The 27,178-nt window shown below is 47.9% G+C and overlaps 11 protein-coding genes across 11 annotated transcripts; 4 read left to right on the top strand and 7 right to left on the bottom strand.

The window, feature by feature from the left end:
• Positions 1-94: 94 nt before the first annotated feature.
• NECHADRAFT_89225 (uncharacterized protein) lies at positions 95-1,344 on the bottom strand (the record flags this gene model as incomplete). The annotated part of the gene is made up of 4 exons (XM_003039375.1): positions 95-432; positions 483-638; positions 692-1,220; positions 1,315-1,344. 4 exons carry the CDS (start codon positions 1,342-1,344, stop codon positions 95-97), a joined length of 1,053 nt encoding a protein of 350 aa, XP_003039421.1.
• Positions 1,345-3,102: 1,758 nt separating this feature from the next.
• On the bottom strand, positions 3,103-3,642 carry NECHADRAFT_56209 (uncharacterized protein; the record flags this gene model as incomplete). Its single annotated transcript, XM_003039374.1, has 1 exon — positions 3,103-3,642. A coding segment is annotated over one exon (540 nt), but the record flags the coding sequence as incomplete, so codon positions are not given.
• A 751-nt stretch (positions 3,643-4,393) lies between these two features.
• Positions 4,394-5,931, top strand: NECHADRAFT_89223 (uncharacterized protein; the record flags this gene model as incomplete). The annotated part of the gene is made up of 3 exons (XM_003039384.1): positions 4,394-4,482; positions 4,528-5,012; positions 5,306-5,931. 3 exons carry the CDS (start codon positions 4,394-4,396, stop codon positions 5,929-5,931), a joined length of 1,200 nt encoding a protein of 399 aa, XP_003039430.1.
• A 445-nt stretch (positions 5,932-6,376) lies between these two features.
• Positions 6,377-7,458, bottom strand: NECHADRAFT_98359 (uncharacterized protein; the record flags this gene model as incomplete). The annotated part of the gene is made up of 4 exons (XM_003039373.1): positions 6,377-6,458; positions 6,523-7,008; positions 7,129-7,291; positions 7,380-7,458. The coding sequence occupies 4 exons, from the start codon at positions 7,456-7,458 to the stop codon at positions 6,377-6,379; spliced, it is 810 nt and encodes a 269-aa protein (XP_003039419.1).
• Positions 7,459-8,399: 941 nt separating this feature from the next.
• On the bottom strand, positions 8,400-9,220 carry NECHADRAFT_18435 (uncharacterized protein; the record flags this gene model as incomplete). Its single annotated transcript, XM_003039372.1, has 2 exons — positions 8,400-8,986; positions 9,088-9,220. Coding segments are annotated over 2 exons (720 nt in total), but the record flags the coding sequence as incomplete, so codon positions are not given.
• A 1,551-nt stretch (positions 9,221-10,771) lies between these two features.
• NECHADRAFT_89220 (uncharacterized protein) lies at positions 10,772-11,519 on the top strand (the record flags this gene model as incomplete). Its single annotated transcript, XM_003039383.1, has 2 exons — positions 10,772-11,123; positions 11,170-11,519. 2 exons carry the CDS (start codon positions 10,772-10,774, stop codon positions 11,517-11,519), a joined length of 702 nt encoding a protein of 233 aa, XP_003039429.1.
• Positions 11,520-11,986: 467 nt separating this feature from the next.
• Positions 11,987-12,547, top strand: NECHADRAFT_56203 (uncharacterized protein; the record flags this gene model as incomplete). The annotated part of the gene is made up of 1 exon (XM_003039382.1): positions 11,987-12,547. A coding segment is annotated over one exon (561 nt), but the record flags the coding sequence as incomplete, so codon positions are not given.
• A 164-nt stretch (positions 12,548-12,711) lies between these two features.
• NECHADRAFT_102290 (uncharacterized protein) lies at positions 12,712-14,552 on the bottom strand. The gene has a single exon (XM_003039371.1). The coding sequence runs from the start codon at positions 14,510-14,512 to the stop codon at positions 13,934-13,936; it is 579 nt and encodes a 192-aa protein (XP_003039417.1). The 5' UTR covers positions 14,513-14,552; the 3' UTR covers positions 12,712-13,933.
• Positions 14,553-15,605: 1,053 nt separating this feature from the next.
• NECHADRAFT_56211 (uncharacterized protein) lies at positions 15,606-17,132 on the top strand (the record flags this gene model as incomplete). The annotated part of the gene is made up of 2 exons (XM_003039381.1): positions 15,606-16,117; positions 16,169-17,132. The coding sequence occupies 2 exons, from the start codon at positions 15,606-15,608 to the stop codon at positions 17,130-17,132; spliced, it is 1,476 nt and encodes a 491-aa protein (XP_003039427.1).
• Positions 17,133-17,827: 695 nt separating this feature from the next.
• NECHADRAFT_89216 (uncharacterized protein) lies at positions 17,828-19,885 on the bottom strand (the record flags this gene model as incomplete). The annotated part of the gene is made up of 4 exons (XM_003039370.1): positions 17,828-18,463; positions 18,517-18,972; positions 19,022-19,722; positions 19,780-19,885. 4 exons carry the CDS (start codon positions 19,883-19,885, stop codon positions 17,828-17,830), a joined length of 1,899 nt encoding a protein of 632 aa, XP_003039416.1.
• Positions 19,886-22,784: 2,899 nt separating this feature from the next.
• On the bottom strand, positions 22,785-23,904 carry NECHADRAFT_56198 (uncharacterized protein; the record flags this gene model as incomplete). The annotated part of the gene is made up of 2 exons (XM_003039369.1): positions 22,785-23,525; positions 23,578-23,904. The coding sequence occupies 2 exons, from the start codon at positions 23,902-23,904 to the stop codon at positions 22,785-22,787; spliced, it is 1,068 nt and encodes a 355-aa protein (XP_003039415.1).
• Positions 23,905-27,178: the final 3,274 nt, after the last annotated feature.

Below are 27,178 nucleotides of genomic sequence, written 5' to 3'. Positions count from 1 at the left end.
GATCGTTTTGATCGTTCCAATGCGTATCCACACACACCAACCGGCTTCAATAAACTCCCGAAATCTCCCCCCCCCTGTTCCGTCCCGTCCCTTGTCAGCCAACATCGCTACGCCGCTCGTATGTCACACTTATGCGAGCCGACTTGTAGATGCCTCGGAGGTTTGTAAGCTCCACCTCGCTACCAGAGTCTTCTTCAGGGGCCGCTGCCACTCTTGCGGTAGTGGCGTAGAGTTCCCCGTTGTCACGCCCGCTTGACAACTTGTTGAAGTGGCTTGATACAGTTACGTTTGCTGAATGCTTGTTGTAACCTGAGCCCGTGTTTGTGGTCCCCCTTTTCGAGGAGCGTAGTCCAAGCCCATGGAGAAGAGACTTGAGTGCTGGTAGCGAAACCACGACAATGGCAGCCGTCATCTCAGTCATTGATAACACGTCTGTTTTGTGTTGGTTAGTCTAATGACGGTGATTGAAGACGACGACTTACAAACATTGGTCCAAGCGTGAATAGCTTCGACGGTTGCAAACCTGGCTATACTCGCTCCGACCGTGATGAGTCCTGATGCAAAGATGGCAACCAAGCCAGCCATGTAGCGTTTGCTGATCTGCAGTCCAAAGAGAAGGGGGAAAGGAAGAGCAAACACTATCATCACCTTGTTAGCTACAGACTCTAGTAGACATTGAATGCAAACGCACCAAATATATCAGACACGAAGTTCATTCCCCAATCAATACGGAAAACTTCCTTCGAGTCAAAAGTTGTGCAACTGCTATCAATCGTCCAATTCAACGAAACCTTGGGACCACACCAAAACGTATCCAAGAAGCAAGTAGTCACCATGAACGCTCCCGTCAAACTCGTCACGCCGTAAAGAGCTTTGCGCAAGACTGGCATGGTCTGCGGAATGAGCTTGAAGTATAGTGCCAGCAAGGCCAGCTTTGGAAAGTAGACGCCCGTGTCGTAGAAATAGTTGCCCGCAAACGAGACCTTCATCAGCGTGATCTGGTCCTCTATGCTCCGCTCCGGCTCGTTGGGGTCAAATTCGTCCATTCCCCCAAGATTGTATGAGGCTGTATCGGTTCCGAGGAGGGCAGCCGCATCGAGTAAAGAAACGACGAGGAGCCAATCGCTGATGGTGAGTTTCTGTCTTTGACGGATGGTGCGGAGTGATAAACGGGCCAGTACGAGGAGCGTCGACAACCCGAAGAGCACGGCCTCGATAGGCTGCCAGATTGATCATGGTTAGCAAGCGAGTCATGATCTAGGAAATGCATACGCTGATCAAAATCCAGGATGGGAAATGGGCAGTTGGGCTTACCACTACGGCCTCTTTGGCGACGCCTGGCATTGCGAAATTATACCTCGAGATTCTTTACTCAAGAATGAACAAGCTTCATCTCGAACCCAACTCACGTCCAACGACGACGGGGCTAGTATCAATTAAATGTCGAGACATTGCCGCAACCAACGGCCCGAATATGAACCGTACGTGGTGTGAATCCCAGATTACCCTTTGGAGGATGAAGGCATGCATTGTCACATATTGGCTTCTAGACTAATCCAATGTTGGTACGTAGAGATGGAAAGAATACCGCGACTGATAAACACAGAGTTAGAGGTAATGCATATGGCTCAAAACTGCAAGCATCAGGGGCAACAATGTTCAGATCTGGTTATGGATTATGTCCGGATCGCTTCTGGATGCCACCAATCGCCTTGGCGACGGCAACATCGGTTAGATTTCCGACGGTGACTGGCAGCTCAGCATGCAGCGAGTAAGCCTTTATGCAGTCAAAAGTTCAGTCTCCCATGCAACCAAGTGTACCGGAGTGAGCAGGGATCGCGAAACGAGTTGAAACCCAGTCCAGGGCATCCGGCAGAGCCGAATCACCTCATTGGGGAGGATGGGGAGGGAGCAAATTATCTCTCATGTCCGTTTTCCTTTTTTTTTCTCGTGTTTTTTGGCCCCTTGACATGTGTTGGCTCTAATGCTTACGGCACAGCACAGGGAACTGTTTACGGCCGCTGTCAAGTTACAGACGGGGCATCTCAGCGTTGCACTGGTTGGATCTGAACAAGGAATATACGAGCTAATCAGAGTGCTTCGGTAAAAGTTGATCCATGTTGACACGACAAAGGTTCTCAATTAGAGACGCGAGGCCGGTCCGAGTTGGCCGCATTATGCACGTGGTGACAGATAAGACTCTGTGACTGCATGATGCAGGGACATTGGTAATCATGTCATTTTTTCTTCTTCTGGGCAGTTGGCTACAAAAGCAAAGTCACGGACAAGAACACAGAAGAAAGTTTTGAAACAACATTAGCATCATTATGAACCTAATGTTAGAAACAGCGAAACGTTCGAGAACCTGACAGAACTTCTCCGCATCAATACCATGGTTTCTCTCCAAGGATTGCATGTCCCATCACATCAGTGGCTCACCTCTCGCTTAGGTTTCCTCTCATCAGGTATACCGAGAAAATGGCTGGCATGGGACACATTGGTTACAGTGAGAGTACAAAGAGAATAATGAGTGTATTACAACGAGATAAGAGCTAGGAAGGTAAAGGAAACCAAACTGGTGAAGCCCAGGGTGAGAATCACTATTGACTTGCTGGCCGAGCTGACGTAGACAGGTCGATGGTCAGAAGGAGGCACTTGGCTTGATTTAGCACTCTTACATGTCAAAATGAGTTCAAGGGGGTACATACGCTCGGGTGAGTTGGAGGCAGAATCGGAACCCGTGGTCTGTTTATTGTTTAGTGCGGCATTGTTTTCAGAGCCCCGTCCGGGTTGCCACCCAGATTGTGATCCAGGGTAAGATTCAGGTTGTGATCCAGCATCAGAGCCAGGTTGGGAGCCTCCAGATCCTGGTCCAGGGCGTGAGCTAGACCCAGCCTCGTAAGCGGAGTCCGAGTTGGCATTCGAGTAGGTGTCAGAATCGGAGCCATAGTGAGAGTTGCCGTTGGAACCAGAGTCGGTCCCAGGGTTGGAGTTGACACCGGTTGAGTCTGCGCCAGATGCATAATCGGACTCATAGTGGAACCCAGAGCCATCTCCTTGGGAGGGAGAATAAGCAGCCGGCTTCTTCGCCCCAGGCACACCCCCACCAGGCCCTGAACCTGCAGGTACGCCCGTTGGAGCCGGAACCTTGTTGATATAGAGCCGCTCGGTCAGCGGATAAGTGATGGTGGCAGTAATCGGCTCAGGACCACACGTGGTGCAAGTCTGGACGTCGCAGGTGAAGCCAAATGGGAGATCAGTTGGAGCCAAGGTAGGCTTTGCCGTCAGGCCGCTGTACGTCTCGGTAACGACATAAGCCTGCTTGCAGAGACCAGTATCGCAAAAAGCATCGCAGGTAAAAGTGTACACCTCAGTGTGAGCACAGGCGTCGCAGCCGCACGAGTCACACCTTGGGGCTTCGACCTCAACAACGATGGGTTGGCCTGTTACAGCTGGTCTGTGGATGACGGGTGCATTGCCGCCGATGCTAAGACCTGGGGTAGGCTCAAGGCCACCGCTGCCCATGGGGAAGCATTCTGTGATGGTGGCTGTTTGGTAGGCGAAGAGGACACCATCGATTAGGATTGATTGCGCCTTGGCGACGGTCAAGAGACCTGCCAGGGTGGCTGACTCGCGACGCATGGTTATTAAAAGGAGTGACTAAAGAGAATCTTGGAGAGCAAAAACACATACTGGAGGAGGGAAGCTATAAAAGTAGAAAGGGCTGGCGCAATCACAACATCGCTAGGGGTCTAGCGGCACTCAAGGGATGCCCCAACGTTCCAGGGCGTTGAGTCTAGGTCTTCCGCCATGCTTGAGTGGCTGGCTGGCAATCAATGTTTCTTATTGCGAGCTAGACAACTGAGACACTGTCCGACCAACACTGTCTGAAACGATAGGGCTGAAGTTCGTCTTAAAAGCCTCTTCGTTCCTGACGGTCTAGATGCGTGTTTAAACATGTTGGTCTCCTAGCTCTGCGCGCTTGCTGGAACTCGTTTTGCCGAATCTGTCTCACATCGGAAATAGCACTACGTTCCAGGTCGTCGATCCGACGCTGTTGGGAGCATGTCTTGGTGCTGTTACCGAGATCATTGGCCTCCCTGCAGGTAGGAACATTCTCCCTGCACTAGTGTCAACATTACATGAGATCCAAGCCGGGTGTTATAGAAATTTGTGACGTTGGCTTTTCCGCAGTCGCTCAGCGATCTTGAGCTTTTCATCATTCATATTTATGCCCTTCATCATTATTTACCTCAGCAATATGAGGTGATTCTTGGTCTTCGCCGTTCTTGGGAACGTCATCAATCTCGCCGGCGCAGTCCAGGATGCTGTATCTATTCCGGAGTCTTGGTGCATCACGTACTTCTCGACGTATCTAGCACCCGTGTCAGCGATGGCTGATAGTCCAGCTCTGAGCGACCCATACACAGATACATTGCTATCACCACTCACCTCTTTATCCACAGCTTCGTTTGGAACTTTGTAAACAAGAGACCAGCAACTTCCAGACTCGACAGTCACGTCCAGCACCAGCTTCGATTCTCTGACTTCATCAGGTTGCGGAACCCCGAGTCCCACTTCCAGCACCGCGGCACGCCCCGATCTAGGTGGTCGAAGCATCATCTTTCAGGTTGTACCCGATACGAACTTCGAGAAACGAGGCTTGTCAAAGAGGGCTCTCGGTGGCTTCGTAGGAGGCGGAGGTACAGTCAACCCTGATATCTGCGATGACGCCATTGCCTTCAACCTGGTCTCGGGACAACTTCTTGACAACAACCTGCCTATCTACTACAGTGGTCAAGCTTTCAGTTCATTTAGTGCTCAGGGGCAATCCCCAGATGGCGCTGTGACTACCACTTTTCAGAATGTCGGGGGCAAACTGGCCTTCATAAACGCTTCCCTGCCGAATGGGCAAGCAGGCTTCTGCCAGGATCCCACCACTGTAAAAGTGTACATCACACTCTCCGATACACCCGAGAATTGTACACCAGTGTCAATTTCCGTTTTTACAGGTACGTCATGGTGCTTTCGGCTTTTCGCAACAGCGGCTCACATATACAAACAGTCGACCAATGCCTGAACGGGGAACTTGATGTTAGAACCCCTTCCACCGCGACACCCGTTGAGACTACCGAGTCCTCCATCGCTTCGAGCAGTGCTAGCGAGCTCCCAATTCTAACGGAAATCGCAGAGGCGATAGGGTCTTCAGAGTCGATTAATTCTTCAGCTCTATCAACTTCCCTACTTGAAACCTCGACCTAAGCTTCGCCCACTTCAACGAGTTCTTTGCCAACATCAATCCTAGGCGATTCTTCGTCTGCTATTTCCCAGACAATTCTTCCCGAGGATCCTTCCTTTATTGATAACACAGAGTCGGCAACGGAGCGAAATATCCCAACAACTTCCAACAGTTACCTCTCCACCACAGATTCTGTCCCGACAAGATCAACGCTCCAAGAAGCTTCCTCTATTGATACATTGCTCGTCGATTCATCCACTGAAACATATTCAGCCAGCACCAAATTCCCGACTTCTGGCCTATCTACTTCAGACTCTTCTGGAGACTTCACCGACGCTTCTTTCTCCAGCGAGCTTTTTCTTGAATCGTTTTCAACACTAGAGATCACTTCCGCAGACGTATTCACAGATACAGAACTCTCCTCATCCCTTGTTCCTTCTTCTGATACGTCTTTCACGGAATCTTCGCCAACTACAGCCTCCTCGGATCCGACTATCGAGTACTCGACAGACCTCGTGGAGTCATCTTCCAGTGAGACGACAGAGTCGACCGAGGCCGCCAGTTCTCCAAGCGATATCGACACCACTACTAGTGTTGATACAACGACTAGTATCGGAACTACCACTGAAATCGGTGTAACCACCACAACCGTCCCCGACATCCCAACGACAATCATTGAAGAGCCCTTCTAGATCATGGTGCAAAATTTTCATGTGAAGCTCTGGAAATGATCTGAGGCGGTTCTGCAAACACTATCATCACTATTTTAAACATATCCTCTCTTAGATGTCATATCTCGGAGCCAAATTTCCATCTGTTTCAAAGAGCAGCCTGTGGCAGTGTTCAAGGTAGGTGTCACAAGTTAAAGTGGAAGGTGACGACCGACCGCAGGGAGAGGTGATACTAGGACCAAGCTCGACAATATAAGTGCTGGCAAGGCTCTTAATGATAGACATACACATTTCATGTGCACTATACATCTTCCTCTCCGGCTAAAGCAGCTCATGCCTAGGAACCCTATTCTTTAACGGTGACATGACCAGATTAAGGGGGCATCCGGCAAGGTGAGACAAGTTGACGCATGTACAGTCTTCCACCCGAGGTGCTGTATCGAACAGTTAAGAGCCAGAATCGTTTCTATAGATACAAGAAGTAATCGTCACATTTCAAGAACTCGTTCCGTTGGAACCTTGTGCCAGGCTTGCAACATACTCTAAGCCTCTTGGAGAGAAAAGCTAAGAGGGTAATAGTAGTCCTTAGATGGCGTGGCAGTTCCGATATACAGGACATAACCAGGTCCCATAATGTATGTATAGAAGCTTCCCCATTCGCCGTCAGCCGACACACAAGCTGGACTAATCCATGGGCTCCCGCTGTCGGTGCAAGTGACGGCTGGGATGGAGCACTTGAGCTCGCTGCCATCTACCCTACAAGTCAGATAAACCGAATTCGGCAGGTTGTCATTGAGGCAAGTCGTGATGTATGCAGGAGCGTCCAGGAAGTCATTATCTGGCTTGTAGTGTGCGCAGAGGTAGAAGCCCTGGTCGTTGAGAATCCTCCCCTGGGCATCGATGCTATAGGGCCGAGCTGTTGGGACTTTGAGGGGGTTGGGGGAGTCGAAGGTCACCAGGTTGCCATCGGCGTTGTAGGATAGGAGTTTCTTGCCCTCGACGGGACCCTGGCCGGCTGCAGCCAGGGTGAAGGTGGGAGCGGCCGCTGTTGAGGTTGATACGGTAGTCGAGGCAGCAGTGGTGGTTGTGAAAGCAGTGCTAGACGACGCAGTCTCGGTTGAGGACGCGAAGCTCTCAGTCGAGATAGTCGAGGATGCAGACGTTCCGGTGGCGGTGGAAGACGCAGATGTCTCGACCGAGGCACTGGAAGATGCCGACGTCTCAGTCAAGGACGCCGACGTCTCGGTAGCAGTGGAAGATGCAGACGTCTCGGCCGAAGCCTTGCTTGTCGCAGAGGAAGAGGCCGATGTCACCGAGGTGGCCGACTCAACAGACGTGGCTGACGATGTATCGACGGAAGCGGTCGAGCTGACGGCAGAGGCTGTCTTGGAGGAGGCTAGCACATGTAGTTTAGTCTGGCTGATCTCCAGGCAGATACGCAATACCGATTAATGGCACCAAGTACTCACTCGGCCTGCATGGGCCTGCAACCACAGAGTCCACGGCCAATAGGCTCAGGGCCACGCGCAAGACAACGGCAGATCGCATTGCGACAAATTTATAACGAGTGACTAGATTAAAGAGAACGGGATGAGAAAACATAAGATCAGCAAAATTGTGGCGGACGGCTTCCACTGGGATCCTTTTGTAGTCCCGGGAAAGGGGCATTCGACGTATCCAACGGCGCCAACAGCTCGATAGTTCAACGTTAGCTCCCCAGACTATTGACGCAAGTTGAATAGATCAATGATTCTATGAGGCTTGTTAAGCAGTTGTATCCACTTGTCTCACTTCATACTTTGGCCCGATTGGTTACTTCGTGTCGCAATTTCAACGAGACCGCAACACAACCGCTTTACTGTGGACGGCCTCCCTTATGTGCTGAAGATGCTATGTCCGCAAGTGATTCGCCATCCATTGTTCCCATGATATAGTTGGGCATAGCTCCAATTGGCCCTCCACAGCATTACCAACATCGTCAATGGTAGAGTCTAGAATGTCTCCTGAAAGCAGACTTGGTTGAACGCCATTTTGGACATCTCTTGGTGACTCTTAGTGCCAATAACATTTAGACAATCTAGTTCTCTGGGCTTTGGTTGATAGTGTACAAGATGACGACTCAAATCATTAGATTTCAGCCCTCATCGCCGTTTCAACGGTACACCTTCTCATTGTTTAGGACGACCCACAAGCACTCCCCCCAGGGCTTGGACAGGAGACTCCTTTGACAGCAACTGATAGGTTAATGCCGCCTATCCACTGAGAGGACGAGACCAAAATGCAGAGCGCGGGCTTTGCATTCATCCTGCAAGCTTCTATGTACACCACGTGACCACAATACATAGTCACCTGCAAGTCTACCGTCAAGAGACACGCTCTTACCAAGACGAATGCCCTCCATCAATGACAATATTATTCCCCGTCATGTAGCTGCTCGCATTGCTCAGCAAGAACAGCGCGGCCCCCTTAAACTCTTGCGTCTCGGCCAAGCGTCCCATCATAATCTCCCTCTCCCACTCCTCCTTCAACCCTGGCACCTCTTTAAAGTTCCTTTGCACCATCGGGGTCAAGATGCGCCCAGGGCTGATGCAGTTGACTCTGATGCCGCCGGTTCCGTCCTTCTTGATGGGGCTCCACTCCATTGCCAGGTTTCGTGCGAGCTGGATGACGGCCGCCTTGGATGAATTGTACACAGGGGATACCAGGCCTCTGTTGGCTTTGAGACCTGAAATGCTGGCGATCAGGCAGATACTGCCCCGGCGCTTGTACCTGAACATTTGCTTGGCTGCTGATTGGGCAGTCATGAGGAGGCCTGTGTAGTTGATGTCGAGCATATTGGTTACGTCTTTGGCTCGGTAGTCCACTGAGGGTGTGATCTGCTGAACGCCTGCTGCGGCTACAACGCCGTCGATACCTTGGTTCTCCACGGCAATTGTTGCCATAAGACGGTCGAGGCCGACCTCGTCTTTGACGTCCTGTTGACGGTAGTGTAGCGAGCCGCCCCATTCGGGCACGACTCTTGATTTGGCTTCAGCCCAACCTTCATCTGGTGATTCAGCGCGATCCAAGCAATAGACTGTCTCATAGTGAGCTCATCGCCGCCTTCAAGTCGGGTGTTGTGATGGATCTACGAACCTTTTCCGCCAGCCTCGACAAGACCTTCGGCCAAAGCGAGACCGAGTCCCTGGGCGCCTCCAGTCACGACAAAGACTCTTCCCGCGAGGTCAAAGTCGGCGAATTGTTTCCGGCCGACATTGGTGGCCCGTGGTAGTTTGAGCTTGTTGGCGGGATTTTCCCTGGGATCGGGGTTTCGGGGTTTCTCGCGGTTTTGCCGCGACGTGTATGCCCTTGGGGCGGCAATTCCATAGGGTGTCAATTGAAGCTTCCATGTGTGTGCAGGCAAAGGCCCCTTGGTTGGGATAAGGCGTGTCGCTCGTCTAAGGACAGTTGTCGACATGTTGCCTGGTGCGTGCTGTAATAAGTTGTTCCCTCAAACAGACTCAATGTTGGAGTTGGCAATATTATCTCAAGTCGATAGCCGTCACTGCGAGAATAATAGTTCAAGTTGATGCGGTTTTTGTCTCTTTTTAAAATTTCCTTGTTCCTTGTTCCTGGTCCAGGCATTGGCCTTCTCCCTTGTGTCGTGGCATTTGATGTATGCCTGACGTAAATATTACCCCCCAAATGCCAAGTCTCGCCAACAGGTGCATACAAACATTCTTGGTGGACCAAAGCCAGTAACTATCGCCCTATTCGTATTGGCCTGGAGCTTTGTTTCCGCTTTCGGCTTAGCCTTCTCATAGAAATTCTAGAAATTAGTATAATTACTTATGCAGCAGATTATGCACGCAAATAACATCAAGTGGACAACTAAAGTAAAGACTTTTAGAGCCTACTCTAATAATACTATCTAGTACGATAAACTCGACCGATATCTCTTCCAGTATCCCATCACTACTCGACACCACTCATGTCCAAGGTATCAAACCAACCCACATCGAGACTCTATGTCTTGTTCGTCTCTGCAGCTGACCGCTCTCTCAAGGCTTGGTCCATTTCGACAAGGATACTACCTTATCCACTATAACAAGCTTAGTTTAGATCTTGGCCTATCTATAACACCCAGTCTTGTTGCCTGTTATGAGCAATTTCGCCTATCCTCACTCCTCTAGTAGTCTGCGACGTCAACTATATCGATACGGGACGATTTGCTTGTCAAGACCCTACAAACGAGTTGCCCCATCTCTAGCAGGCTCAAAAAGCTCAACTGCCGAGTCTCAAGCACTGTGACATCTTGGAACATGCAGCTGCATGGATTGGTATCAGGTGGTGGACGTGATGCAGATATCGTAAAAGCGCCTCATTTATACCCAGCCATTTATTGGGTGACTGACGGGAAGAATCCAACAATTTTCCCACAGCCTGCTTGATGCATGGCTCCTTACTCACCAACGGTGATCTTCGTATAAGCGCCTGTGGGAATACGCATACGAAACATGGCGCAAGCCCATTGCTATCCCTGCTGTTTAAAGCTTTTCCGAAAGCCTCCTTGCGCCAATGTTTTCAGCTCTGCTTGGCATTGAAGGCAATTAGTCCCCTGTGCCGGGAAGCAGAGTGATAATAGCACTGAGGCCTACTCGGTGTGATTCAAGTTGGGCCTAGAAGGCGCTCAATGTGCACTTTTAATGCAGGCTGCTCGAATATATCTCACCGACTTCTTGTCCCTGCCACCTGACAGTCCTCTAAACGTGTCTCAGTTGACAGTAATATCGCGTCCTCTAGGCCTTAATAAACGGACGTAGTTCCCTTGATAAACACGTTCTACAGTCCAAGTCCCTCCGAACGTCTGACGCCCAGCAACATGGTTCGTCAACATGCCCCTTTTTCTTTCTGGTTTCTTGCCACCATTCTTTGGTTTGTCCTGGTACAGGCCAAGACGCAAAGCCCGGAGCGCCATTGCCTGGGTGGTGCTTTTGTCGGCATCGATCCAGCTTGCGATGCCAACAACTTTGATGGGCTTCAAGGTCACCCCGCAAGTGAGATCCTCTATGAGATCATCATGCAAGCCGACCTACCCAACGACACCTTCTATTCCAATGAGTCGCATGTGACATGCCTTTTCAAGGATGCCAAGTTTTTCCTCGACTTTGGAGTGGAAGCTGGGGCAAAAGGCGTCGGGGTCAGCTTCGACATTGACATACGCGTTCCAGGGAGTAAGTCTTGCCTTGTATGCTCCATTGGATGACGGCTACTGATCAGTACGAGCACTTTGTGTCTTTCCGAAGGATGTTCCAAAGGGCGGACTTACGCTTGGTGAGATACGGGAGCTGTCGCGGGCTTTGATCGACGATTGTGAGAAATGCGGCCGCATCACAAAGAACTACTTGTCAAAGAATGAATCTGATCTCGGTTGGCTCGACTTCAACTGGAAGAAGAGCGCAATTTGTCAAGATAACTGCATCGACCCTGAGAAAGATCTCAAAACGGTTAACAGCACTTCGGCTGACGATGATGAAAATGGGGGCATGTCATCTCACGGGCCAGCTGGTCTGAAGCTGACGTTAGCAATTCTGTCTGGATTTTGGCTTCTGGCCCATTTCGCACTTTAGTTGGATACAAGCAGTTTGACTAAAGACAGTCGGTTTCACAGCGAAGGGATGTGGTATGTTTGAGAAGTAGGCATGTGGAGAAAAGCGTGTGATGACATTGGATTCAGTGGAATCTCACTCTACAGTGGAAACAAAGAAGCATCAGTTGCAACTACCCTGCAGCCCTTTCGTGACCAAGTTGCTGCTTTTCACTCTCGTTTTATCATGTTTGCTCCGATTGTTAAAGAGTGTGAATGTCCATCATGTTCACGTCAACCCAAAAGGAATGTAGAGACTGGAATTGCTCTTATCCATGTCTTGCTCCTATCAGAGGAAGCTCAGCCACAATTACGCTGGAATTACCTTTCGCCGCTCAGTGTCACGACTGCACCTCCACATGGCTAGGCAGCAACATGACGGCTGGTTATCTGCTCAGGAGGTTTCTCTTCCGAGCCAGGAAACCCTGCCCAAGTCATCTCCTTCATACCATGGCAAAGCCGGGAAACAAGTTCTCATATTCACGCCTGGGCGACCCCACTCGGGAGATTCGTCTCCTTGAGCTGCAGGCCGGACAGGACTCGGATCCGGTCAAATGCGACCTCGTAACATCCAATCTCGACAAACAAGATGTCGCTTACGAGGCCCTCTCTTATACCTGGGGCACCGATGATGCGTCTTGCTTGATGCTGTTAGCTGGCGGGACCTTTGGGATCCGGCCGAACCTCGAAGCAGCCTTCCGGCGGCTGCGAAAGACTGACAAATCTCGAAGACTTTGGGTCGATGCCGTATGCATCAACCAGGATGACATGGACGAGCGAAACGCGCAGGTGCGCAGTATGCTACGCATTTACAAGACGGCATCGCGCGTCCTGGTCTGGCTCGGCCCAGCCTCCGACCACAGCCACCTGGCCATGGCCCGTAGAGGCTTCATGCACAACTTCCACGCCATCAACCAGGAAATGTGGGATCAAGGCCTCTCACCGAGCTCACCGCGGTACCTCGGCTTCGCTGATCTCACGGGCCGGCCCTGGTGGCGGCGTACCTGGGTCATCCAAGAGGTGGTCGTCTCCAAGGCCGCGACGGTTCTTTGTGGACCCGACGAGATCGAGTGGGAGCAGTTGGCCTTCAACCTGGCCCAGCTCATCCAAATCATGGGAATGCTGGGCGAAAAGGCTCCCATGTCCATCTCGGATGAGACTCTTGCTATCGCGGCGTTACGGATGCGGCGCCACTCGGAAACCCACCCTTCTGTAGGCCTGTTGGAGACGATGAACAAGTTTCGGTCGTGGCTTGCTACAGATCCTCGAGACAAAGTCTATGGACTGCTCGGGTTGGCAACTGGTGATGCCGACGGAATATCAGTAAACTACAGCATGCCCGTCAATCAAGTTTACGAGAATGTGGCGCTGCACTTTCTCAAGGATTCGTACAAGGTCATGGGCTTGGCTGATCCATCGTCTAGACGCCAAGGCCTGGCATCCTGGGCCCCGGACTGGAGTACAGAGCTGCCGTTCTACCCTTTCCGCATCTCGACCCTATTCAGTTCCCCTCAAGCAGTCTACCGCCCATCCACTAGCGCTGAACGGTCTTTCAAGGTCACAGAGGACGGCAAGTGCTTGACCGTGCAGGTCGAAATGCTAAGCCACGCAAGTCCTTGTGGTAGTGTCGTTGGCATCAGCAAGGAGGGCCTCCGGGATGTGGAGAGCACCTTTGTAAATATGATGAGGCGGATGAACTGGCCATTTTATCCAGACGAGGAGTCAACACGCATCGCCTTCCGGCGGACAATCATTGTTGACACGCTTGACGACAACCGGATCAGCCAGGAGGATCTCGATCGATACTTTGCTTGGTTCGACCGTGTTGACGAGGAGGATCCAAAGCCTGCTACAGAATTGGACGAGCAGAACAGCGAGGTCGTCGAGGTCAGCGCCGCAGAGGCGGCGAGAATACTCCCAGGGCTTGTTGCCGACTCGGCTCACCGTCGTGACCCTCATCGCGACAAGGCGGCCGAGAAGGATGACGAGGACTTCTTCGGGGCCATTGGGACTACGGGCAAGGGTAGGGTTCTCTTCATCAATCGGAATGGCTTTGTTGGCTTGGGTCCCGAGGGGGCTCAGGATGGCGACCACGTGTGTATTCCTGTGGGCGGAGATATGCCTTGGCTGGTGCGGCCCGTAGAGTCGGCGATGTATGAGTTTGTGGGTGAGTGTTATGTCCATGGGCTTATGGATGGCGGTGTCGAAATGCCAGCAGACAGTCTGAGAGATATTTCTCTGATGTAGGTAGGTAAGTGAAGGGTCAGCAAGTTCTATTATTAGGTCCAGTGAGTGTGAAGCATTAGGAGAACCTTGTATATTAAATACGAATCAAGCTAGCAAGCTCTCTTTCTTTCCCAATTCCAAACCCATAGTCATGCACTCTTCCCCTCCATACTAGAGGCCAATGCTCAACAAGATAGCCAGACCAGCAACGATAAACGTAGGAATCAATAGCTCTCCCTGTCCATACGCCAAAGGCCCCCGACCTTCAGTAGTGGCATTCTGACACTCAATCGTCTCGTTATTGACGCCGCTGCAAGACTGAGGGTTTCCTCCCTCCTTCTTCAAGGCTGAGATGACATCATCCTTTTCAATGTCGACCTCGTGGTTCTCCTCTTGAGGGCACTCAATCTCTGCGACAACGGCATACGCACCCTGCTCGTACTCTGTGCAGTTGGTCGCAACACAGGTGGTAACGTTGTCGTAGAATGCCTGGCTGACGCAGAGAGGGTGGTTCACAGGTTTGGGAAAGTATTGGAAGTTGGCGTTGCAGCAGGTTCGGGCGCAAGTAGGCCAGGGGATACCGGAGGGGGTAAAGTTGAATTGTCCATGAGCCATAGAGTGGTCATGGCCAGTGCCACTGGTTTCATTGCTATGCTCACTGCTGCTGTCGTGATCGTGGCCTTCGTGACGAGGTGAAAATCCAAAAGTAGACGCTAGAGGGAGTGCAAGTAGAGCAACCTTCAGCTTCATGGTGATGGTGAGTTGAGTGAGTAGACACAGTAAGTGAGATGAGAATAGAGATGGTGTGATGAGTTTTTGGAATTACAATATTGACAGCTCTTTTTAACTGCATTTCATGGCATTTCTTTTAACATGCTCATAGTTGCTCACACTGCAAAACGGTTCGCTTCACGCAGTTGTGGCTTTGACTACATGTCTTGGACTGCGGAAGGGTTCCGTACGTTCTTGGGCCTGCAATATGTAAAAGCCTTGGCAGTTGTTTTACTAGTCGAGACGGGCTCGGGTTTTGCTTGGATGTCAAGCTCAGTTAGGGACTTTGGGGGCAGGCGAGACTGTTTGATCAGAGGGTGGTGATGGCAGTCTAGAATTTGAATTCGGATATAAGCATCTTGTGGGTCAGATGGGATGCTTTTAAAAGCGTCTATCTTGTAACGTCTTTCTTGTTCACCTGCAGCTGATCTACTAGCCAAGTTCACTGAATCAGCCGTACTGCATGTTGCTTGATATGCACACTCACCCTTGCTGCATATCCTGTTCAAGATCACCAGTTCTCCTGCGATCATCCCAAATACAAAGAGACAGCTCTGGATCTTGCTGCTTTAGCGACTCAAGATGATGGTGTCGATCCTTGTCTATCCTTCCTCCTGCGAACCGGCTCACAAGATCCACCACCACCACCTCTTAACGACAGATCGGCCAAGCTGCACGTCTAAGGTCCAGACTCGAAGAATCCTCCCCTAGAATGCAGCCACTTGCCTTATAAATTGCCTGATAGGCTGAGGTTATCACCAGTTTTTCAGTGGCGCTTTACATGCGCGTGGGGAAACTTGGTCATATTGACTCTTTGGAATCGTTCCATCGTCGAGCCGAGATTTCGGTAGCCAATCACACGGTACCTATTTCCCCTTATTGATGGCTCTGTAGCATCGAATTGAACCCATTTTTCACTCTTTATAAACATGCTGCGTCTCTCTTAATGTCCACACTGCCTCGTTTTGGTTTGTGATCTCTCAGTCTTTACTCCTGCAAGTTGTTTATTCCCCTAAAACCCCACTTGCGTGCAATATAGGGGTCTTTTGTCTTGGATTCTCCATCCGCTAGCATGAAACGTCTTGCTCTTGCATGGCTGTTGGCCCAGCCCGTTCTTGGCGGCGGTGGGTTGGTCGGATATGGCATTTACCCATACGAGCCACCCTGCGCGTACGCCTGTCTCCGATCGCTGGGGAGCTTGATGCTCGAGTGCTCCAGTCGTGAGGAGATGCCAAGCGGAATGAGTCATGGTCCGGGCATGACTTCTCCAGAGTGCAGGGCCGGTGACACACCTTGGCTTACCACTCTTGCTTGGTGCATCAAGACAGAATGTGCCGAGTATCACGTCCCCGTCTCCAAGCTTGAGGGTTTTTGGGAGAAGGAATCTACTGAGAGTCCCAATGTTTCTCCCAAATGGAGTTGTTCGACCTCTTTGCCGAAAATCTCGAAATCGCCGACGCAGCAACTCACAACTACCGACGAGTACCTCAACACAACCTCCATTGTTGACCCCTCGGTGTATCTAGCTCAGTACAATGCCCTCACCGCCGTCTATCGTGAAAACCTCGTCGAAGCAGGTTTTGGGTAAGTTCTTCAACAGCAATCAGACCTCCCATTGCTAACTTGTTCGTGCAGCATCGCTATCCTGGTCGCTGGATTTGGCATTCCCATGGCCCTCACCTGGCTTGGCTATGTTCCATACATGTCAGGTCTCCTCGACAAAGTGAAGCCATACTTTGTCTACCAAACAATTGTGGGAACATATCATGTCCGCCCGCTTCCTTACCTCCTCGGCAATGCTCCTACAGTCGGTCAAGGCCTCCACGTGCTAGTATTCTTCATCCTCAACCTCATCCTCACGGCCGTCAACTACAAAACACAGCAGCCCCATGCCTGGTATACCACGCGGGCCAAGGAGATCACTGCCTACATCTTTTACCGCACAGGAGTGTTTGCCTTTGTTCTGCTCCCTCTCTTGATTCTCTTCTCGTCCAGGAACAACTTTCTGCTCTGGATGACAGACTGGTCTCACTCAACCTACATGTTGTTACACCGCTGGGTAGCTCGCATGCTTGCCCTCCAAGCCCTCCTTCATACTCTTCTCGCCCTGCCTTTGTACTATCCCGCCGAAGCTAGGAAGGAATACTGGATCTGGGGTGCCGTGGCAACTGTGGCAACCATGATAATGGTTTTTGCGAGCGGCCTTTACGTCCGTCGTTTTGCCTACGAAGCCTTTCTCATCTCCCATATCCTTCTTGCAGTCTTTGTCATTGTCGGATGTTGGTACCACATCAAGTACTGGATTGGTCTCGTTTGGGGATACGAGGTCTGGCTGGAAATTGCTTGCGGCGTGTGGTTCTTTGATCGTCTCGTGCGAGTAGGTCGCATCTTGAAGACGGGTTTATGTCGCTCTAAGGTTACTGACCTTGGCAATGGTTATGTCCGTGTTGATGTCCCTGGAATCCGATGGGCGTCTGAGCCTGGTAATCATGTGTATGCTTACTTCCCAACACTCAACCCGTTGCGTCCTTGGGAGAACCACCCTTTTTCTGCCCTGCCGACTGCCCTGCTATCACATTCAGGCAGCGGCGTCAACTAGGAACACGATGGCCATGTCGCCACACTGCATCATGTCGACGCCGAGAAAAATGGGTCAAAGCAACAAGCCCGTCTTACCAAGGTCGGGCACTCAACGGCTGGCCTCACGCTCCTGGTCAAGAAATCGATGGGAATGACCAAATACCTCAACGCTCATGATAACCTACTCACTCTTCTTAACGGATCGTATCCCAACACTCCCACCAAGGAAGTTCTACGCTGTGACCGCGTGCTTCTCATTGGAGGAGGCATCGGCATCACCAGTCTCCTCCCTTGGGTAACCCGCCACCGCAACGTCAAACTCTGCTGGATGGAGCAGAGTGGGTGTCGTAGCTTGTGGACCAGGAGGACTCTGTGATGACGTGAGAGCGGCGGTTACTACAGCAGCAAAGAAGGGAAGAGTTGTTTTTGAACTCGAGGTGGATGCGTATTCTTGGTAGAACCAGGTTTACTAAATAATACCAGGGACGTACTTAACAGGCATCTTTAGGTGCTCGCATGGGAACAGATTTCTGTACAACCTTGAATGCTTCTTTTCTTCCGCCTATATCCCAGCGATCTTCGGGCTCAGTTAACCCATCAACGGCCGGGCTGCAACTCCTATATCCCAGCAGTGCCACGCAACAATACTCATAAACCCATATAGCGAGCCATGATAACCCTTTCTCAAGGCAGTCGTCTAGTTCCATCTCCCATTTATACCCGGGATAACTGCCCCGTCGGGTCACGACGGAATATCTGGCAGCGACCAGCTTCGTCGAACCACCATTCGAGCATCCCTCCACAGCGAAGGGATTTCCAGGTAAGAAAATCTTCATCATCCGTAGGCTCAGACTCGATCGCTCCCAGCCATGGGGCCGTTTTATCTTTTGTCACGTAAAAGCCCATCATCAGCATTGACATGTTATCAACCCTCATGCTCTCACCCGCGCAGTCCAGCCGAAACTCGCCGGCACAAGCTCGATGGCCATCCGCGTAGTGCACCATAATTCCGGTTATGACCCACAAGTCTTCATGCTGGAAAGCGATTTCTCTGCCGCAAGGGGTTATTTGCATGACATTGTCTAGGCTCACGGCGGAAAAATGCTGCGTTCGAGGGGCGGGGGAGGGTAGGGTTGGCCATGGCATCATCTCCCGAGGAGGTTCTTCGGTCAGGGTTTCCAAAGGCTGGACAGCGATTTGGTCGACTCCTCGATACGAGTGTTTGCAGTACACCCGGAAGGGGTTCTCAGAAACGCCAAGTAGGGGCGTCCAGAGACGGGCTCTATCCAGTCGACTTTGGCTATCCGTTCGCACTCCAAACATGACTTGTCTGCCCTTGTTTGTTTGGAACTTGTCGAAAAGCGTCAGCAAACTGTTATGAGAATATGGGCGGGACTCCTTACTATCAGTCCGGTAGATGACGTGGTGTCTTGAGATCTGATCCAAATGGCCGAGATCCGCTCATCGGGGTCAATTGGCATGTACGTCCAATTGCCTTTACGGCTGTACATATCAACATCATTGTACATATCCATGTCTTCTCCCCTGTGAGCGTAAATGCCCCTGATTCCAGACATGAAACAGACAGAGTACCCAGTCACGGCCGTGTCGTTGAAGTCGAGCGATACGGTTCGGAAGCGATAGCGAGTGAACGGAGTCCATGGCGTGATTTCTGCGTTGCGGCGCTCCTCTTCGATTTCCCAGTTATTGAAGTTCGAATAGTTAAGGACTGGTTCATTTGCCGGGTACATGGGCCTGGGCCAGGCCACGTCTGCAGAGGTTGATTTTCCCTGCATGGCTGCTGATGGTACGGGACGCGGACCGCGGCCGTCTGTTTTGATGCTTCGCAGTTTAACACCCTGGCAAACGTGTTAGACGTCGATGGCGCAAAGTCACACAGTAACTTACATCAAAGTTGGCATAGAAGACGGTGGTGCTGAAGGGGATGCTGCGCCACCAGGCGTCTTTCACTGGGGTGCTGAGAAGAGCTTCAAGCTTTTGCGAATGCTCGGTGCTTGAGAACAGAACTTGTCTCACTCCAATGTGATCCTCCAAGACATGGATGGCATCAATCGTCGACGAGGTCGCGGGGTCAACAACCAGCTCACCCTCGGCATAGGGCGAGCTAGACAGAGACTCCACATAGCGGATTCCGTCTATGTAGATGTACCGAGCCCGCACCTTCATATCGATTCGGTTATAAATGTCGGTATTCTCCAGCTCCTGTGGACGACATTTCCAGAGCTGATCGGTAGCCATGGCGGCAACCTCGTGAACAAGCTCACCTGCAATCATGTAGCATACTTCAGCAGGTAGCTTTTCATAGACTTGTTGCAGGCGCCTCCCAAGCAACAGCCAGGTCCTGTTAATGCGCCTCTGATCCTCACGCATCGTGGGCTCATAGGTGTACTCAGTGGCACGAAGCAAGTATTGATCCTCGGGCCAGGATGCGTACTTGCGGCATTCGACGTGATAGCAAGGAACCTGTCCCGACTCCCCGTCCTCATGGATGCATTCGACTCGACATCCTTGAAGTAGCATGTGCTTATCTTCATAATAATGAGCAGATTCTTTCAAGGCGTAAGCTGGTGTGAGCCATCCATTCACGTCTGATTGTGAGTGTCAGCTTTTTATCCCAAAGATTAGCGCAGGTCTGTCCCGCTTACCAGCGACGATCATCTCGCCCATTTCAATGGGAAACCGACAGAGCCGACATCTGCGTGTCACACAGTGAATACCCGGCTCATCTATCCGCTCTTGAGCTTGTGCCATGGTGTCTTTGGTTCAATGTGAGAATGAGGGTGTTTAAAGAGAAGAGAAATTTGTTCTGTTGACATGTCTAATTAAACTCATTCTGAAACCCCCATTGTGTCGCCTGGCCAACTTGGGTTAAGTCCGACACTATTGAGAGTGGCTTATGATGGAAGTGAAACCCTCTTTTGGACCAAGACTCTTCTACTCTACCATTGAAAAAGAGCATCTGAGAAAAAAACCTCCTTTTCGCAAAGCATGAACCTGAACAATTGCCAACATGGGCCAAGTTTAGGTTTTTCGCTCGAGGTGGATGTGAACTCTTGGAAGAACTAGGCTTGCAAATAATGACTCGTATCTGACGACATGTTGCAGTTTGCAGTCAGGAAACAAATCAACCAAAAGAATGCAAGATAAATGTCTCGGTCATACAGGGACATCCAACTATCTTGACAACAAATATTGCTAGTGAACCCAACAGTAAACCACGACCACCCCGTTTCAAGGCCGTCCGCCAGCACCATCCTCTAGGCCCAGTGAGTCTCGCCCATGTAGTCGATAGTGGATATCCGAACCTGGGAGTTGTTGCCAAACCACCATTGAAGCTTCCCCTCCATCTTGAGACACCACCAAGCCAGGTCATCGTCATCATCCGTAGGCTCAGTATAGATTTTGGTAAGGTACCAGTAGGTGTCGTCAGTGTCCTCACCATGGCCCAGATATAGATACAATGCACCGTCGACATTTATAGGCTTCCCCAGGCTGTCCATCCTGAACTCGCCCACGCAGGCTTGACTACCATTCGCGTAGCGCAAGAGAAGGCCCGTCATGGCCCAGTAGGTGGCACCGTTCGGGCTGATCTCCCTCCAGCAGGGGATGATTTCCACCACGTTTTCTAGGTCCGCAGACGAGTAGTGGCGGCGCTGGATAGGACGGTAGCGCCGGGAGGGACATGGCGGCATGGCCTTGCCATCGAAGGTTGGCTCAAGGCCACTCAGGGGCTGAGCGATGAGCGTTTCAACTCCGCGGTATGAGAGTTGGTAGTGCACACGGAAGCGGTTTTCAGACACGTTGGATAGCTCCTCCCAATGCCTGGCTGAGTCGATACGCTCATCTTTGGAATTTGTGCAGTGTCCGATCACAACTCTTCTTCCCTGATTCGTCTGGAACTTTTCGAGTGTCAGAAGGTCTTCATGGTGAGAGAACGGGGGTTCCTTACCATTATTCCGGTATCGTCGCCGTGACTTGCATCCCTGGTCCAGATCCCAGTGATGCGCTCGCCATGATCAATTGGTATATATACCCAGGTGGTTTTTTCATGGCACTGATCAAGGCCATCGTAGGCGGCCAACTTTTCCATCCCACGATGTGCGTGGATGCCCATAATCCCACGCAGCCAGCATACCGAGTATCCAGTTATAGCTGGATCGTTAAAGTCCAACGACACTATCCGGAGGTGAGTGCAAGATGGGTCATCGATTGGCTTGCCACGTATAGTCTTAGACCCAAATGCAAACATGGGCTCCTGGAACGGGGCCATGGGCTTAGACCATGTAACAGTTGGCGAGTATGGAGAGTCGCGGGTTGAAGGTGCAAAAATGGATCGTAATTTGAGGCCCTATGGGGAAACAATGAGCATTGGCGTCTACATTTGCTTGGATAACTTACATCAGACTTGACGGTCAACTTCTCGGGGGTGATGGGGATGGTCTGCCACCAGGCATCTGGCTTTGATTTGCATAGGAGAGCCGATAGTTTGACCGAGTGCTCATAGCTGGCAAACACCACTTGTCTGATACCCAAGTGATCTTCCAAAACGTAGAGAAGCTCAGCAGCCGATGCCCTACCAGCATCAAGAAGCAAGACGCTCTGAGAATCTCCCACGTTGGAAAGAGATTCAACATAGCGAATCCCATCAAACAAGGTGTAACGAGCCCACACACCCAGTGAAACATCCAACTCTGAGTCGAGTGCTTCCAGGCTACGACCTTGCAAAAGCCCGTGAGTGACAGTTGAGGCACATTCTCGAACAAGTCCCTCGGTGATGAGAAGACACACTTCGGCGGGTAGATTTGGGCACTCCATCTGCAACCTCCTGCCCGCCACGTCTCGGATCCTTGAGGCGCGCCTCAGATGCTCGGATGGCGTGGGCTGATAGGTGTACTCGGTGACACGGAGACCCTCTTTGGTGAGCGGTGGCGCGAATCTGAGGCATTCAGCATGATAAGCGGGCAGCTGTTCATCCTCGTCATGTGTGCACAAGAGGTGACAACCTTGAAGGACCATATGGAAGTCCTTCTCATAATGCGCGTTCCACTTAAAAGGGAAACTTGGTGTCAGTTTACCATCACCCACATCTGATTTCTCAAATGTCAGCTCAGCTCTGTCCACCCTTTTGATGGGGACTCATACCCGCAATCACGGCCTCGCCCGCACGGATGGGGAAACGACATAGTCGACATCTATAAGAGACGCAGTGAAGGTCTGGTTCATTTGACTGATCGGGTGGATTCATAATGTCTGGTCTTGAGATGAGAGAAAAGAATGATGATGATGATGATGAGAAACAAAGTTTGTTCCCCTCTTCTGACGGCCAATGTTTTTACTTTTGCTTCCTCGGAGTGAATGAGCTCCATTCATTATCACTCGGTCAACGTGCTAACCCCTTTTGTCTAGGGCGGTAATTATTAAAGTGGCTCAAGGCATTCCAATGCAACATTTCAAATGGCTACGCTCCCTCTTCTCCTGCGGCGAGGGAGGATATTTACAGAGAACATTCTTTCGAAGAAACACAAGGTTAGCCGTTCACCTAATTGAAATTGAATTATTTCCTGTGAATGCCGAGTGATTGAACCCATCTAATTTCTACCCAAGTATCTCTATGCCTATCGATCATGGTTGGACTTTGGTGTGCTTCTGCTCACAGTCTGGCCATTTGGAGCTGATCGCCGTTCTTGTCAAATGAAATCTTATGTCCAGTAATCATTGACTGTTGCAGCGCCGCGCCGATCCGTACTGCTGTGACCGCCGTCGTCAAATTAACAGGTACTGGCTTATCATCCAACGCACAATCCGTGAACTCAATGGCCTCGGTCGTAAAGGCAGCGCGGAAACGACCCCAATAGTTCTGCGGAAGCTCATGTCGAATCCCCCCCGGCTCGTAGATCCTCACATGGTTATCGGTCGGAACGATGTTGACAGTCAATTTGCCTTTGGTGCCAATAATCTCTGTTGAGTCTTCTTGGCCGGCTGCCATCATGCGGGACGCATATAGGTACGCGATCCGGCCGTCATAGAACTCAACCACACCAACAGCATTATCACGGTCATTATACTGTCGAAGATCTGGTTCAACAGCCGTGATGCCCACGGCGTGGACTGATCTAACCTTTGAGTCCTCACCAAAGAACCACAAGGCTAGATCAATGTCGTGGATGCTGCAATCCACAAATATGCCGCCTGAAAACTGCGCGTAGGCAACAAAGAAGCCTGAAGGGTCTAGAACATCGCAGGTCTGGCTTCGAAGGACAGATGGGCGTCCAATCAGTCCTGACTGCATCTTCTGGTAGGCATCGCGGTAGGAGGAATCGAAGCGGCGAGAAAAGCCACACATGACCTTTAGATCGGGACGGGCGGCGGCAGCATCGACAACAGATTGAGACTGGAAGCGGCTGTTAGTATCTAGAAGTTCAGGTTGGTAGATCTTATCTCACAACTTCAACCGTAGTCCCGAGAGGCTTCTCGCAGAGGACATGTTTGCCTGCAGCAATTGCAGCGTTTGCTTGCTCGGCATGAACTGCGGTAGCAGAGGCAACACAGATAGCATCCAGACCCTGGTGAGCTATCATGTCGGCATAGTTCTCGTAAACAGCTACGCCATGGGGAGCTAGGTTCTCAGTCGCCCATTGACGCTCGGCCACGTCTGGACTGCTGACAGCCACAAGGGTGGCCCGGGGCACGTTCTGGTGAAAGTTGAGGGCATGTCGCTTTCCCATACGACCGAGACCCGCGACTCCAACTTGCAGCTTTCGGGGGGGCATTGTGAATGTTGGAAGGTGAAGAACTTGAGCAGTCCGCTTTCGATCAAAGGACATTCTATGGGTTTAAATGGCTGCGATGGCAGACGGCCCGATGGAAGGTCGGTCCATTCATTGTTCATCAAATGTTTGTGACTCTTCAACATCCGCCACTAGAGAGAAGCGGCTTGTCCAATTGCCAACGTGAAGTTTCCAAGGTCACCCCAACCGCGTCCCGCAGCTAGCCTCATGGCGGGGGCATTACTCTGGGGCATTGATTCGGGGGAAATTGCCCCGATTGGAGACTCGGTAAAACGCTACGAATAAAATTGCCCCAAGGAGTTTTCAAGATGGGCCGGCCCAGCCCCTTGCCCCTGAACGACCCATGGTCAGCACCCACATTAAGATGGGGTATAGATACGATCTTCAGGCTCAATTAACCCATCAAGGGCCAGGCTATAACTATAATAAAGAATAAATCTTAAATATAATATAATATTATAACCTAATATTAATATAATAGCCTAATTAAACTTCTATAATAATAAAAGAGTTATACCTAATTATATTATTATAAAAATCTAACCTCTTATAGGTATTTTAATTACTTTAACTTCTATATAAGAAATAAAAGAATTATTTACCTCTTTATCTTTTTAAGCTATAATCTCTTAATATTATAGCTTTAAACCTAATACCTATAAGAATTATAATTAATTAAGTAATTAAAGTTACTAGGTTATATAATTATATTATTATTACTTAGTATAGGAATTAATATCTTTTGCTTTTTAACCCCCTCTATGAGATATATAATCTCCTTTATAATATATAATTATTATTATTTCGGGATATTAATATAATAAGGGCTACTATAGACTAAATTATTAAGCTAGATATCTATCTTAAGCTTATAATCTTAGGCGGAGAGATATTCTTTATTATTACGGCTATAATATAAGCTAGGCGGGGAAATATAATAGAAATACTCTAACTAAGCAAGGGACTAAAGGGACTAAATATCACCCGCATCGGTCTAGGGATTAAATATTAAAAATATTAGTCTTACCTTAGATTAAACCTAGAGAATATTAATCTAAAGATTAACCTAAAAGTATATAAAATATACTTATTATATTTTCTTATATAATAGCTACCTTAGCTATTAATATAACTTAGTTATACTTAATACCTTAAGTATATTACTAGATATAATTTATATTACCCTTTAAGGTTATATAATATTCTCCTCTATTAATATAAACCTAATATAACTAATTTATCCCTTAGGAAATTGTTATGGATCCCTTAGCTCTGGTAAGGGATAGAGGTACCGCTGAAAGCGGCAGTGAGATAGCTGACTTTGGCAGCTATCTGGTTGAAGTCATATAATTCATAAAGTATAGAGAGCAAAGAAGGCACAATGTAAGTAATCTAATCTAAGTTGATTCTTCCTAACTAATGGCTGCTGGATTTGACTGTTATAGCGCTAGATCCGTCACGTGGGGAACCCGTATGACTGGGGCATGTAACAGAAATATCCTTTTATTATATATTAATAGCTCTTATTTAGAGGATTATTTATATTACTTTAAATAATATTAAATATAATAATTACTTAGGTTATTCCTAGTAATAACTATTAATAGGTTTTATTTATTAATTACTTATTTACCCTTATTATATTAATCTAGGCTAACCTTAATAATAATAAAAAAATAAATAATAATAATAAAAAAATTAAGTAATTTTATACTTAGGTTATTATTATAATTATTAAAATAGAGAAACTTAGAGGATTTATTAACTATATAGCTATTACTTAATAAGTTTAAAATTAATAATATTATAAGAATATTTAAAATATTAATAATATAATAATTATTATTATAAAAGGTAAAAATCTTAAAAAAATCTTAAAGCTAAAATAATTAAAAAAATTTAATAATATTATATATAAGTTATTAATATTTCTTATATAATTATATATATTTATATTTTATTATTTTATTTAATTTATTATAATATTTAATAAGGTCTAATATACCGCTAGGTATCTTATTAAGTATATTATAGCTTAATTTAAATTTATTATAAAAAAATACCTTATTAAACTACTTATTAAATACTCGCTTTAGATTATAAACCTTTATTTTAGCTTTAAGGCTTTTAAAGCTATACTCTAATAAGCTTTTAAAATAATAAATAAAAAAGCCTAAATAAAAAGAGAAATTAAAGTACTTTAATAAATTTATTTTATATTAGAATATAATATTAAATATTTTTAGTTTACCTTAAAGCTTAATTAGGACTAAAAACCCTTAATATCTTTTTTCTTTAATAAACTTAAGAGGGAGGTATAGGCTAAACTCTATAAAGAAGACTAGCCTAATAACCTTATTAATTATATTAGCTAAGTAATTAAGATTAATAACTAATAATTCTCTTAAAAGAAATTCTAAAACCCTTATAATAATAAAAAAAAATTATTAAAAACCTTAATTTAATATTAACTAGGGATAACCCTAATAAACTAATATATCTTATAAAACCTATATAAGACCTATAAAACTTAGAATAACTTAATAAAAAAAATATAACTATTATAGACTTAAATATTAATATTATTATAAGATAAATTATATTAAGAAGATTTATTATAAGAAATAATATAATATTAAAGAAGGTTATTATTAGCTATTATAATAATAACTCCCTGAAGGTAAGAAATAAATAAGATTTATATAAATTAATAATAAATTATAAATAGCTCTTTAAATAATTAAAATACTTAGTATAGCTTAGACTAGGTATAATAATACTAGTTTAGAATTAAAAGAAATTATTATACCCTATAATTAAATATATCTTACCGAGGAATAATTTAAATATAATAATTATCCTTAGCTAAAACTATAATATATTATAATAAAACCCCTAAGGATAAAATAATTCTATTTTATAAATAGGTTAAGATAGAAATTATTACTTAAATTAGCTAATAAACCTAATAAAGACCTTAATATTAAGATTATTATAATAATTAAATAAATTAAGTAATATAATAAGGACCTTAATTATAGCGCTAAAATAAAGGCCTAATAATAATTAGTAAGAGCCTAGATTTAAAATTAATNAAACCCTAGGATAAATAATAATCTATAGAAAGAAGAATATTATTTATAATTTTATAATAAATAAGGAAATTAATATTAGAATATATTATAAAAATCATATATTTAAATCGCGAGGGAATATATAAATATTACTAATATATAAGATATATATATCTATATAT

This window comes from Fusarium vanettenii (assembly GCF_000151355.1).
Source record: "Fusarium vanettenii 77-13-4 unplaced genomic scaffold NECHAsca_111_unmapped, whole genome shotgun sequence".
Classification (NCBI taxonomy): domain Eukaryota; kingdom Fungi; phylum Ascomycota; class Sordariomycetes; order Hypocreales; family Nectriaceae; genus Fusarium; species Fusarium vanettenii.
This window is presented reverse-complemented; position numbering and strand designations above follow the sequence as displayed.

Coding starts and splice junctions, on each gene's coding strand:
- NECHADRAFT_102290 (XM_003039371.1), bottom strand. CDS start 14,512: ATGAAGCTGAAGGTTGCTCTACTTGCACTCCCTCTAGCGTCTACTTTT.